Raw genomic sequence first — 12,959 nt, 5'->3', positions numbered from 1 at the left:
CCCTCCCTCACAGGGCAAGGCAGCAGGGTGCCCCACGGCCCAGCTTGCCACCCACCCGGCCCAGGAGGGTGCCCCGTTGCCCCCGCCCCCGGCTCCGTCCCAGGCCCGGCGCAGAGCCCGTACCACAAGCACCACGTAGCAGTCCCCTTCGTAGAAGTTTCCGTAGGTTTTGGGAGGCACCGGCACCATCTCCATTTTCTGGAAAGAGAAGGAAACGCCCGGAGCTGAGGCCAGAGGGGGCCTCCCCCCGGGGAACCAGGCTCGTGGGGTTGGCCCAGGTACCCTGGTGCCACTGGCCTGAGCTCGCAATCTGCGGCTGGTTAACCCCACCGCCCCTGCAGGCAGCCTGACCTCCCCCGGCGGCTGCCGAGTCTGGGGTGAGGCCGCATCCCCGGGATGTTAGCGGGCGAGGCCATGCCGGTGGCTCTCAGTCCCGGGCACTGACGGATGCAGAGAGCCAGGAGCCCCATCCCTGGCTGGGCCCCCATCACCGGGTCCCACCACCCACCTCGATTCTCCAGATCTGCAGACCAGGCGTGGTTCTGTTCAGCGTCTTGGTGACTTTGGCGGTGAGTTCCGTCATGGTGGGCGGCGCGGCGGGGGCCTGGCACGGGGGAGAGGCAGCATTCGTGACACCCTCGTTAGCACCCATTAATGACAGGGAGACGCTGAGCCGAGCCCCTGCCTGGAGCCTCGCGGGGGGCTCCGTGTGCACCCCATGCGCCAAGGCACCGGCACTGGGCCCGGTGGGGGCTGGGCGGGGGCTCATTTCCAGAGCCGGTTCTGGTGCGGTGCCCCGTTCCCCCTGGTGGTCGGGGAGAGGGGACCCCTGGTACATGTGCCAGCAAGTCCCTGCGCCCGGGGGGCAGCACGGCATGGGGAAGGGCAGCGCCACGGCTGAGAGGAGTTGTCTGGGCCGGGGGGCTGTGGTGGAAGGTGCCAGACGGGCAGCTCTGGGGCAGGGGCAGCGGCCGTGCCCTTGTGCATTATCTGTGCCCAGGCCAGGCCCGGGCTCTGCAGCTCAGGCTGCGGTGGCTCGTGCTGTTAGCTCTGGAGGTGCCCGGTTTAATCCCCAGGCTCAGCCCAGAGAGCAGATGTCACGCTGGGCAGTGGGAGTTTTACAGCTCTCTGGGGTGCGGCGTGTGGGTGGGTGCCAAGCTGGCACAGGGAGGCATGTGGAAAAGCGGATTTCCCTGGGCGCTCTCTGCCAGCTGGGGCCCGGCTGCTGGGACAAATGGGCCCAGCCAGGCTGATAAACATACGTGCTCCAGATGCCAGGGGTTGGCTGCCACCTGCGTGGGAAGTGCCTGCTTCCGGGGGCGGGGGGGCAGGGAAGCCCTGAAGCATGGCCCCCAGCAGGGAGCCGCTCCGTGGGACCATGGGTGCCCCGGCGCATGATCGATGCTTTAGTGGGTTGACCGCGACCTGGATCAAGGGGCTGGCCTGGGGCAGGGCTCACGCCCAGGCTGGGCAGGGGCGGGTGTGACTGTCATCCTGGGGTGTATTAACAGGAGAGTCATGTCCCGCTCTGCTCGGCACTGGGCGGGGGCACCCCACACTCGGGTAGCTGGGGATAAACTGGCGAGAGTCCGGAGGAGAGCAGGAAAGCCGAGCGAGGGCTAGAAAAGCCATCCCAGGAGGCAGGGGTAGCCGGGAGAAGGCAGGGTGCGGGGTCCTGGGCGCTGGAGGGTTCTAAGACCAGGTTGGACAAAGCCCTGTGAGGGCTGCTCCGGGTTTGCTCGGGCCTGAGTGCAGGGGGCTGGACGTGCTGCCCACTCGCGGTCCCTCCCGCCCCACCTGGTGATTGGCCCTAGGGGCTCACACATGAGCGCTTCGGGCAGGGCCACGTGGCGGGTGAACCTGGCCCTTCCTGCCTCGTCCGAGGGGCGAGATCAGGCGCCGTGTTCCCAGCCCTTCGCCGCTGCCCACTCACCCGCCCTAGACCTCCAGCCGATGAGCCCCCCTGTTCCCGGAGCCAGCGTGTGCCCTCCCTTCTGTGCCATCCAGCCCCATCGGCACCGGATTCCCCTGCCTGGCCTTGTGCTATGGCTGCTCACGGCTGGCTAGAGCCCTGAAGGGTGGCACCCCCCGCACCCCGCCCCCGAGATCCAGGTGCACTCGGCTGCATGCCCCCCCATGCTGATCATGCCCCCCGCCCCCGACATTCAGAAAGGTTCAGATACTCGTCCCTCTTGCTCAGCTCAGGTCAGTTGGCCCCTGTGGCAGGACAAGCTGGAGCAACCCCCCACCCCAGGCCCAGACATGTCCCTTGTGGGCTCTGGTGCAGGGGGCCACGATCTGCCCAGAATGGGCCTTTGTTCTGGGTGTGGGGTTCAGCCTGCTCCCCGCCCTCCCCCACTCCCCGTGTGCTCAGCTGGACCCAGCCCTCACCTGCCTGCCCCACACTCAGCTGCGCCTCCACCCAATGGAGGGGCCATTGCCCCCAGATCCCCGCGCCTGTGCAGTGCCGTCAAACAGCGACCAGGCCCGGAGAAACCTCCCCGGGCGGCTCCGCCAGGCTCATCTCAGACCCTGACACCTTCTGTGGCCTGGCCTTGCCTCCGCCTCAGTTTCCCCATTTGTCCCAGGCAGATACCACTCCTGCCCCTCCTCCCCAGGGCTGTGTGGGCGCTGACGTGCAGAGACACACTGTATGGGCTCACAGGCCCTCTGCTCGCCGGCCCTGGGGCTGCCAGAGACACCACCAGGCCGGTGGCTGTCACCTGAGAGTTGAAGGCAGAGGGTCAAGGATCAAGTGGGACCACGGTGCATCCCGGCAGGGGTGGGGCCGGAGGGAGGTGCAGGCGATTGGCACCCATCAGAAATGCAGCCTGCACCTCCAAGGGGGAAGGGGAGTGGGTCTGATTTAGGGGGAGCCCAGAGGGGTCCCTGCTTCCCTGCCCCAGCAGGGCTGTGGGTCCAATCCAAAGCCCAGTGCTTCGGATCAGGCCCTATGTCCTCAGCCCCTTCAAGGGTGTGGGCGCTCCCCCAGGAGCAAGGAGCAGCCCTCATCGATTGGGGGCCTCCACTTCCCACCTGCCCCCCCAGGGCTGCCCTGCCCCCCACCCTGGGAGCAGAGGGGGCTGGAGAGGGCTGGCAGGTGGGTCCCAGCTGTTCGGGGCTGGGCCCTGAGATCCGCCCCCAGGGCCTGCAGGGCAAAGCCAGGCACAAGGGGACACGTGGGCAGGGGCCAGGCCAAGGTGCCAAGACCCGACCCCCCCGCCGCCAGCCCCTTACCTCTCCTGCAGTGCTAGCTTGGCACGGCAGCCTGGAGACGGCAGCCTGGAGACGGCTGGTACCTGTGCAAAGTGCTCTCCTGCCGGAGACGGAGACGGAGACGGGGCGACCTTTGTCCCCTCCTTCGCCTGGGCCTGCGTTCGCCATATAAGGGCAGGAGCCTGGGGAGGGACACGCAGGCGAGCCAAGGTCCCAGGGTCCCTTGGGAGCTGCCCACTGCCGTCCTGGCACCGTTACTCCCTGTTTATTGCCCGGCATGTGGCATCGTTATCTCGTCACAGATCTGTCCCCGGGGCCCCACCCTGCCTCAGCCCTGCAGCAGAAGGCACCTGGAAGAGAGCGTGGGTCGGGTCCCTGCGGTCTGACGCCGAATCTGGCAGCGCTGGGAATCAGCAGGGACCCGGCGGGGCGTCGCGGGCAGAGAGGCACCGGGGAGAGCAGGCCCAGAGCACTCCGCCCGCAGCAGAGTCCCCGGTTTGGCCGCGCCACGGGCCACCGGGCGGCAGGGACACGCCGCTCTGAACGCGCTGGGCCCACCCAGGTAGATGACACCCCACCCGCCGCCGAGGACTCTGGGTACAGTGCGCCCACCTGCCGCCAGGCATTCTGGGTACAGTGCATCCCACACACCGCCAAGCATTCTGAGTGTGCCGGGTCGAGCGCACCTGCCTGCCATAAACATGCCAGGCGCCTGCAGGCCGAAGGGCCGCAGAGCCAAGCGGTGAAGCTCCCTGCAGGAGCAGAAGCATCCCCCGCACTGCTGAGTTCTGCATCCCACTGAGTAGAGCCCTGGGGCCAGCGGCCGTCCCAGCCTGCTGCTGGGGTCTGGGGAAATTCCCTGTCAGAGCCGCAGGAACCAGTCCCTGAAGGGTTTGCAGGCTGCGCTGACTGGACGCGCCATGCCCCAGTGCAAAGAACGCTGCCGTTTCCTGCGCCGGGCGATGCGGAGTCTCAGCCCAAGCTGCCGAGCTCCGATCCGGATCTGAACTGCCCTAGAATTTGGGATGGAGTGGGGCCTAGTCATTGCAGCTCCTCTGCAGCAGGAGACTTGATTCAGTGAAACCGGGCCTTCCCTACACGCCCCCCAGAGGCCTGTGCCCCCCCCCGACCCCTGAATTTCCCCAATGCCCCCACAGTGGTCAACTAGTTACCAATAGTTCTTGCCAGTTTAGTCACTGGTTGGAAATTTGAACTGAAATTGACACATTAATACGCACTTTAAAAGCAGATATGAAGTACGATAAAACTTCAAAAACAGACTCCACGAGAGACTGCTGAATTGGAATTAATTTGCAAATTGGATACAATTAACTTAGGCTTGAATAGAGACTGGGAACGGTTGAGTCATTATAAAAAGTAACCTATTTCCCCTTGTTTATTATTTCCCTCCCCCCCCCCCCCCGCACTGTTCCTCAGACGTTCTTGTTAAACCCTGGATTTGTGCTGGAAATGGCCCACCTTGATTATCATACACATTGTAAGGAGAGTGATCACTTTAGATAAGCTATTACCAGCAGGAGAGTGGGGTGGGGGGAGAGAAAACCTTTTGTAGTGATAAACACCCATTTTTTCATGGTTTGTGTGTATAAAAACATCTTCTATATTTTCCACGGTACGCATCCGATGAAGTGGGCTGTAGCTCACGAAAGCTTATGCTCAAATAAATTGGTTAGTCTCTAAGGTGCCGCAAGTACTCCTTTTCTTTTTGATAAAATACTTGTACCTGGAAAAGTATAACAGGTTTGAAAAGTCTGAACAAAGACTAGCCTCCTCACACAGCTCTTGTTTTTGCTGACCATGTCGGCGCATTGGGGTCCGCGATGTTGGCCAACCTTATAATTGAGACTGATGATTTGTAAGCAAGGTGTGAATGAGCTGTCCCCTGACAGCTAGTGATGAGCCAGGGGGCGGGGGAAAGGCTTCAGGACCAGGCTGTATTTACATGAGCTCGCCTACTCTGCCCAGGTATCCAGCAGACAGAGCTGTGTTGCCCAAGTGATCGATTTTGGCAGGTGTTGAGTTTCTGTACTAAACATTTTTATTATATTATCATTAATTTTTACATAAAACATAAGAACGGCCATACTGGGTCTGACCAATGGTCCATCTAGCCCAATACCTTTGTCTTCTGACAGTGGCCAATGCCAAGTGCTTCAAAGGGAAGTAACAGAACAGGGTAATTATTGAGTGATCTATCCCCCCGTTGTCCACTCCCAGCTTTGGGCATACAGAGGCTCTCAGAGCACGGTGTTGCATCCCTGCCCACCCTGGCTAACAACCATTGATGGACCTGTCCTCCATGAGATTATCTAGTTCTTTTTTTTAATCCTGTTCTAGTTTTGGCCTTCACAACATCCTCTGGCAAGGAGTTCCACAGGTTAACTGTGTGTTGTGTGAAGCAGTACTTCCTTTTGTTTGTTTTAAACCTGCTGCCTATTAATGTCATTGGGTGATCCCTAGTTCTTGTGTTATGTGAGGGAGCGTTTCACTTTCTCCTCACCAGTCAAGATTTTATAGACCCCTTTGTCGTCTCTTTTCCAAGCTGGAAAGTCCCCCAGTCTTTTTAATCTCTCCTCATATGGAAGCTGTTCCATATCCCTAATCATTTTAGTTGCCTTTCTCTGTGCCTTTTCCAACTTCAATAGCTCTTTTTTGAGATGGGGCGATCAGGACTGCACGCAGTATTCAAGCTGCGAGCATACCATGGATTTATAGAGTAAAAGTGGAAGAGCTTGGTTTGCCAGACCGATCAGCAAAGTCAATGCTGACAAATGCTGTGAAAAGGCTGCAAAACACCAATCCTCAGGACTGCAGGGACATGCAGAAAGCCTTATAAACCAGTCACTGTCAAAGCCAATTTTAGAAATACTTTACAAGGCTGGTGACACAACCCAGTTTATTCAAACAAACATGGCTGTCACATCATCCTTTCTCTTTAAGCAAGAGATACCACACGCTACAAACTGGAGGCCAATGTTAAGTGCATGGTCATTTGTTAATCTGGAAGTTGGACACTGGTTCCGACCAAGACCAGCAGATGCTCACTGTCTTTCTGCAAGAAACTCAGCTGACTGGCTAGACGCATGCAGTGCAACAGTGAAAGAGTCAGCCGTCGAAAAAGTGAAGACCTCTCTCACCACATTCAGAGAATGTGCATACGTGTCTGATGAATGCACCGATGCAAATGGCTGTCAAATGTTAAGTCACTGCCTATGTTATCTTGTTGTCAGGCGGCCAGTAGATGAATTTCTAGATGTTCAGGTTATAGAAGACACGTCGGCTGCACCTCTGACAAGCCACGTCTTAGAAGAGTTAAATGCTTCTCAGTTGAACCCCAGACAGATGGCTGCTTGTGCATTTGATGGAGCTGCAAACGTCTCTGGAAGACATAGTGGAGTACAAGCTTCGCTCAGAGAAAAGTTTCAGAGTAACAGCCGTGTTAGTCTGTATTCGCAAAAAGAAAAGGAGGACTTGTGGCACCTTAGAGACTAACCAATTTATTAGAGCATAAGCTTTCGTGAGCTACAGCTCACTTCATCAGATGCATATCGTGGAAACTGCAGCAGACTTTATATATACACAGAGAATATGAACCAATACCTCCTCCCACCCCACTGTCCTGCTGGTAATAGCTTATCTAAAGTGATCATCAGGTGGGCCATTTCCAGCACAAATCCAGGTTTTCTCACCCTCCACCCCCCCACACAAATTCACTCTCCTGCTGGTGATAGCCCATCCAAAGTGACAACTCTTTACACAATGTGCATGACAATCAAGTTGGGCTATTTGAAGAGTACTTGAAGAGTGGTCAGTTTGGATGAGCTATTACCAGCAGGAGAGTGAGTTTGTGTGTGTATGGGGGTGGGGGGGATGTGAGAAAACCTGGATTTGTGCAGGAAATAGCCCAACTTGATTGTCATGCACATTGTGTAAAGAGTTGTCACTTTGGATGCGCTATCACCAGCAGGAGAGTGAATTTGTGTGGGGGGGTGGAGGGTGAGAAAACCTGGATTTGTGCTGGAAATGGCCCACCTGATGATCACTTTAGATAAGCTATTACCAGCAGGACAGTGGGGTGGGAGGAGGTATTGGTTCATATTCTCTGTGTATATATAAAGTCTGCTGCAGTTTCCACGATATGCATCTGATGAAGTGAGCTGTAGCTCACGAAAGCTCATGCTCTAATAAATTGGTTCGTCTCTAAGGTGCCACAAGTACTCCTTTTCTTTCAGAGAAAAGTGTAACTCTGATCTCTCCCCTACACACCGCAGGGGCCATCTGCTCCGACTAGCGCTAGGACGAGCTGCAGAATCTTCAAAAGGCATTTCAGAAGCTATCAATTGAATGTCTTCATTACACTCTTTTTCAGTCAGAATCCAAAAGGACTCAAGGTCTTGGAAAATATAGAAGATGCACTGGGACTGAAGTTCAAATTAGTCCAACCTGGGAAAACCCGCTGGCTTTCTCATGAGCGATTCTTGACTGTTGTCTTAAAATGACTGCAACCATTGTTATTGGCTTTGGAAAGTATCTACTGAGATGGGATGGATCTGAGTAGTGGATGGTGGATTACTTTTGCTCCTACGTTCAGAGAAGACTATGGCCATTCTCTCTCTTGTAAGTCTACTGTTGAAACCACTTGGTTTCATTCAGGCATCTGCTACAACAGTAGTAGATCTCTGTCCAGCAATGGAAGCCACACTTGGATCAATCAGAGATCCATTGAAAACGTACTGGAAGAAGCAAAGACTTCAGTTCAGACGTTGACTAATTAGGACACTTATATTAACTCCTTAAATGAAGAAGACAAGAAGTGTTGTTAAGGCAGCTGAAAAAGTAAAGTACATGGACTTGATTCTTACATCTCTAGAACAACAACTTCTGGATTCCATCAACCTCTACGTAGCTTTTACAGCTGCCTGTCTTATAAAACACCGACAGTTGAGTGGAGTGAGGCTCTCCCAGCAATGGGGTTGCCACGGGACCAGGACAGAACAGAGAATTTGAACACACAGTGGAATACCATACGATGGACGAATGTAGATTTGACTTCAACTTCTTCTTTGTCATCACTAATGGTTTGACCCAATTTTTGTGCTCTGTTTCCTGGGATGAAGGAAGTAGGAATTCATCTCTTGCTACTTCCGGTCACAGCAGCTACAGCCGAGCGTTCTTTTCCCTCGTTGGATAGAATTTTGGGTTCCGAAAGAAGTCGCCTTCTGCCTGATCATGAGCATGTCATGAAGGACTGGAAGCACCTGACACATGAGAAGCTACCAAAAATGAATGCACTGCGTTCAAGAAATTCATTAACGGAGCTGTGCAAAATTACAAGAAGGGACCAAGAAGGATGTAGGTATAGTGCTTCATAGTAGGCTTGAGTAGCCAACTGTAATTTGTGTGATGATTTACAAACATGAGTTAAATCGAATAAAATGGTTGTGAAACATTTTTCAGTGTTTACTGTGGTGCCATAGAGCCCACCTTTGCCCTCACGGTCTCACCCCTCATGGGTCCTCCCCCTTCCCCCTGTATTTCTGAACACCCCCCTAATCTGAATTTCTGGGGAAAACACTGCAGTGAAATATTTTTTCTGTGTGATACTTGTTTATATCACATTCTGTCAGCTGCAGGATTCAGCATCAATTCTCCTCCGAATGGAAATAGCAGGGGAGGTTGGTTGATTTTGCTAGGCTGCTTCATTGGCTCATTTGTTCGTGGGAGAAGCCTGAGCCTCTAAAGAGCTATTCCCCTCACCGAAAACACCATGCCAGCTTTTCAAGCAAACGCTTTGCCTCCCCACCAAGGTTTGGCTGAGTTTGAGATCCACGATATGCATCTGAAGAAGTGAGCTGTAGCTCACGAAAGCTTATGCTCTAATAAATTGGTTAGTCTCTAAGGTGCCACAAGTCCTCCTTTTCTTTTTGCAAATACAGACTAACACGGCTGCTACTCTGAAACCTGTCAGTAGCAACAGTTATAATCAACCGATGCCATGTTTTGTAGAGATCATGAGCACGTTACCAACTGCGGGCTCAGGTATGGCTGCAAAGCTTGAGCCATGGGGTGGAGGAGGAGAAGGTGGTAGATCTTCAAGCAGTGGCGGCAGGAGGGGTGCTTGTGCTGGTGGAAGCCGGGGAAGCCCCGGGGCCACCAGGAGCCCTGGGGAGTGAGGGTTGCCCTCACCAGTACGGAATAGGTGTAGCAGCATGCACTCCACACAGGGCCTGGCTCCTCTGGGATGCTCCGTATAGCTGGCAGGGCCTTCCGCCCCTCCCCGTCTGCCATCAGGGTATTTAAGCAGGAGCCACATTATGGCGTCCACATGCATGGGAGGGTTTGGGGGAGGGACAGGACTTTTGGGCCCTCTTCTCACCTCCACCACCACTAACGCCATGTTTTGGTTAGTGGCGTTGTTGCAGCCATGTTTTGACCCTGTGACAAATAGATAGGAACTGCTTCTGCCAGGAAAAATTTCAGGGGAGCATAGATGGTCCTCAGTAAGGGAAATAGGAAAACCAAAATACTTCTTTCCTTTCTACGCAGCCCCCCACCCCCCAAGAATAAAATATACCTGCATGGAGACAAACCCATCTGGCTCATCTTTACCCTACAGACTTCAAAATCTCTTTCTGAACAAGCCCTTTCATCTCCAGTGAGATATTACCCCAGGAGCGGGCTGGAATCTACGCTCCCTTTGATCAGAACCTTTCTCAGTCAAGGCACCAGGACAAGGGCGTTGCTGCCAGCTGAGTGGATGAACTGTAATGGTCAGAGATTGCACCAGTATAGAAGTATATTGAAGGCGAACCCTAAGGAAATTAAGAGTTTAAATCATCCTCCACATGTCCCGTGTCCCACTACAATGAATCCAGGCAGGGTCCTTTGGAAGCCAAACACTTTATGCTTCCATCCCACCACGCCACTGTCAAGTTTTAGCAAATTAGGACAAGTCAGCACATAAGAACAACCATACGTATCAGTAACTTGCTAATGGTAACAATTCACTACCTCTCCCTGCTACAGGTAGCAAGTCCCTACAGAGAGCAGTTTCACACACCCTATGGTGTAAGAAACTGCTCTCTGGAGGAATTAGCTACATCAGTTAGCAGTTTTTCGCAAATTAGGACAAGTCAGAAAATAAGGACAACCTTATGTTCTTGGTGGTGATGGGGGACTTCAACCACCCAGACTTCTGTTGGGAAAATAACCCAGCAGGGCACAAATTATCCGAGAAGTTCTTGGCATGTATTGGAAACAATTTTTTATTTCACAAGGTGAAGAGGCTGTTCTAAGGGAGAGGCTGGTCTAGATTTGATTTTGACAAATAGGGAGGAACTGGTTGAGATTTTGAAAGTGGAAGGCAGCTTGGGTGAAAGTGATCACGAAATGGTCGCGTTCATGATTCTAAGGAATGGTAGGAGGGAGAACAACAAAACACAGACAATGGATTTCAAGCAGGCAGACTTTAGCAAACTGAGGGAGTTGGTAGATACAATCCCATGGGAAGCAGGTCTAAGGGGAAAAACAACTGAAGGCACCTGGCAGTTTTTCAAAGAGACATTATTAAGGGCGCAAGAGAAAACTATCCCACTGCGTAGGAAAGACAGGAAGTCTGGCCAGAGACCACCCTGGCTTAACCAGGAGATCTTCAATGATCTAAAACTCAAACAAGAGTCCTTCAAAAAGTGGAAACTCGGTCAAATTACAAAGGATGAATATAAACAAATAACGCAAGTATGTAGGGACAAAATTAGAAAGGCCAAGGCACAAAACGAGATCAAACTAGCTGGAGACATAAAGGGTAACAAGAAAACATTCTACAAATACATTAGAAGCAAGAGGAAAATCAAGGACAGGGTAGGCCCTTTACTCAATGTAGGAGGGGAGTGGTGAAATAATAACAGAAAATGTGGAAATGGCAGAGGTGCTTAATGACTTCTTTGTTTCAGGTTTCAGAGTAGCAGCCGTGTTAGTCTGTATCAGCAAAAAGAGCAAGAAGTACTTGTGGCACCTGAGAGACTAACACATTTATTTGGGCATAAGCTTTCTTGGGCTAAAACCCACTTCATCAGATGCATGCAGTGGAAAATACAGTAGGAAAATATATATATGTACACAGAGAACATGAAACAATGGGGGTTGCCATACCCACTGTAATGAGAGTGATCAGTTAAGGTGAGCTATTATCAGCAGGAGAAAAAAAACCTTTTGTAGTGTGTGACATTATTGACATAAGCTGGGACCGTATAGATCATTGTTGCAACCAAGGTCCTGTAGTGGCACCAAATCTTGTATAAAGGGGGTCAAATGAGGTGTCCCAGACAAGGTTATGGTTTGCTGGTTATGATTATGCTGTCTTTGGGACACAGAAAGAGACCACACGGCAAGAGACTATACAAAGCTGCTGCAGCTCCTCCATCTTGTCTTCAATCCTGCTTCTGACCTCTGGAGGGACTTGGCTACCCTGACGCTTTGAACCAAGGACTGAAGGACCCATCCCAGCTGGGGATGTTCTCCAGAGACTTGATTTGAACCTGCCGTTTATTCCATCCCTGCTGCAAGCCTGAACCAAGGACTTGGCCATCACTGTATGTCATTGATTCCATTTCACCAATTCTAGCTCCCGTCTGTATCTTTTCCTTTTATGAATAAGCCTTTAGATTTTAGATGCTAAAGGATTGGCAATAGTGTGATTTGTGGGTAAGATCTGACTTGTACATTGACCTGGGTCTGGGGCTTGGACCTTTGGGATCGAGAGAAGCTTTGTTCTTTTACTGGGGTATTGGTTTTCATAACCGTCTGTCCCCATAATGAATGGCACTGGTGGGGATACTGGGAAACTGGAGTGTCTGAGGGAATTGCTGGTGTGACTTGTGGTTAGCCAGGGGGGTAAAACCAAAGTCCTCTCTGTTTGGCTGGTTTGGTTTGCCTTGGTGTGCACAGAAACCCCAGCCTTGGGCTGTAACTGCCCTGCTTTAAGCAATTTGTCCTGAATTGGCACTCTCAGTTGGGTCCCGCCAGAACCAGCATCGTTACAGTGGCGTAGTTGTGATTGGATCCACAGAACCAGGTCAATTAAGCTTTGGGTCAGAACCCCACACTATCCAAATTTGAATTTTGGTATTGAGAGTTTGGTTGGTTAAAGAGAAGTTGCAATGGGTGAGCAAAGAGCATATAAGGGCCTTAGCAAAAAAGCCCTGGAAGATTTGTGCTCAGAAAAGCGGATAAGCTTTGGAAAGAAAGCTACAAATCAAGAACTGCGAGATCTGTAAATGGCCAGTGATCAGGAGGCAGGAGCACAGCCCTTACCTGAGGATACAGAAGCTGCAGATGCAATTGGAATGCAAAAGGCAGCAAACAAATGGCAACTTGGGCATGAACAGAAACTAGCAGAAATTCGATGGCTGGGAAAGCAAAGGATCGCTGCTAAGGAGAGGGTTCACCAGCTGCGACAAGAAACTGCCAGAATTCAGCTCAAAGTCAAAAAAGCAATTGAGAAACTGTATCCTCTTGAAATTTCAGTTTGTAACAATGTTGGTATGTTATATTGCTCTGACCAGGGGGAGGGGGACGCTAACCTGGTGGGAAATAGCTGTTTGTCTGTGCAAAAAAGCAGTTTGTCTGTGAATGAAGTTTCTGAATGTCTGTCTAATGTCTCAGAAGTGAACCTGGAATTAGATCAAGAACAGAAAGAACTCATTGGTCAGGAGCTGATTAAA

General features: G+C 52.5%; 1 protein-coding gene across 2 annotated transcripts in view; it reads right to left on the bottom strand.

Moving 5' to 3' along the window:
* VIL1 (villin 1) overlaps positions 1 to 12,959 on the bottom strand; it is a 43,758-nt gene that overhangs the window by 16,085 nt on the left and 14,714 nt on the right. Inside the window, exons 1-3 of one of the 2 annotated variants that reach the window (XM_084643528.1) lie at positions 3,238 to 3,346; positions 509 to 604; positions 124 to 198 (exon numbers count right to left, since the gene is read on the bottom strand). In XM_084643528.1, coding sequence (XP_084499654.1) covers positions 124 to 198; positions 509 to 583 — 150 coding nt within the window. In that variant the 5' untranslated portion in view covers positions 584 to 604; positions 3,238 to 3,346. Of the gene's footprint in view, positions 1 to 123; positions 199 to 508; positions 605 to 3,237; positions 3,347 to 12,959 lie in introns of those variants that run through there. The other variant, XM_084643529.1, reaches the window with a different exon arrangement.

The sequence above is a fragment of the Lepidochelys olivacea genome (genome assembly GCF_965140295.1).
Source record: "Lepidochelys olivacea isolate rLepOli2 genome assembly, chromosome: 11".
In the NCBI taxonomy this organism is placed as follows: Eukaryota; Metazoa; Chordata; order Testudines; family Cheloniidae; genus Lepidochelys; species Lepidochelys olivacea.
This window is presented reverse-complemented; position numbering and strand designations above follow the sequence as displayed.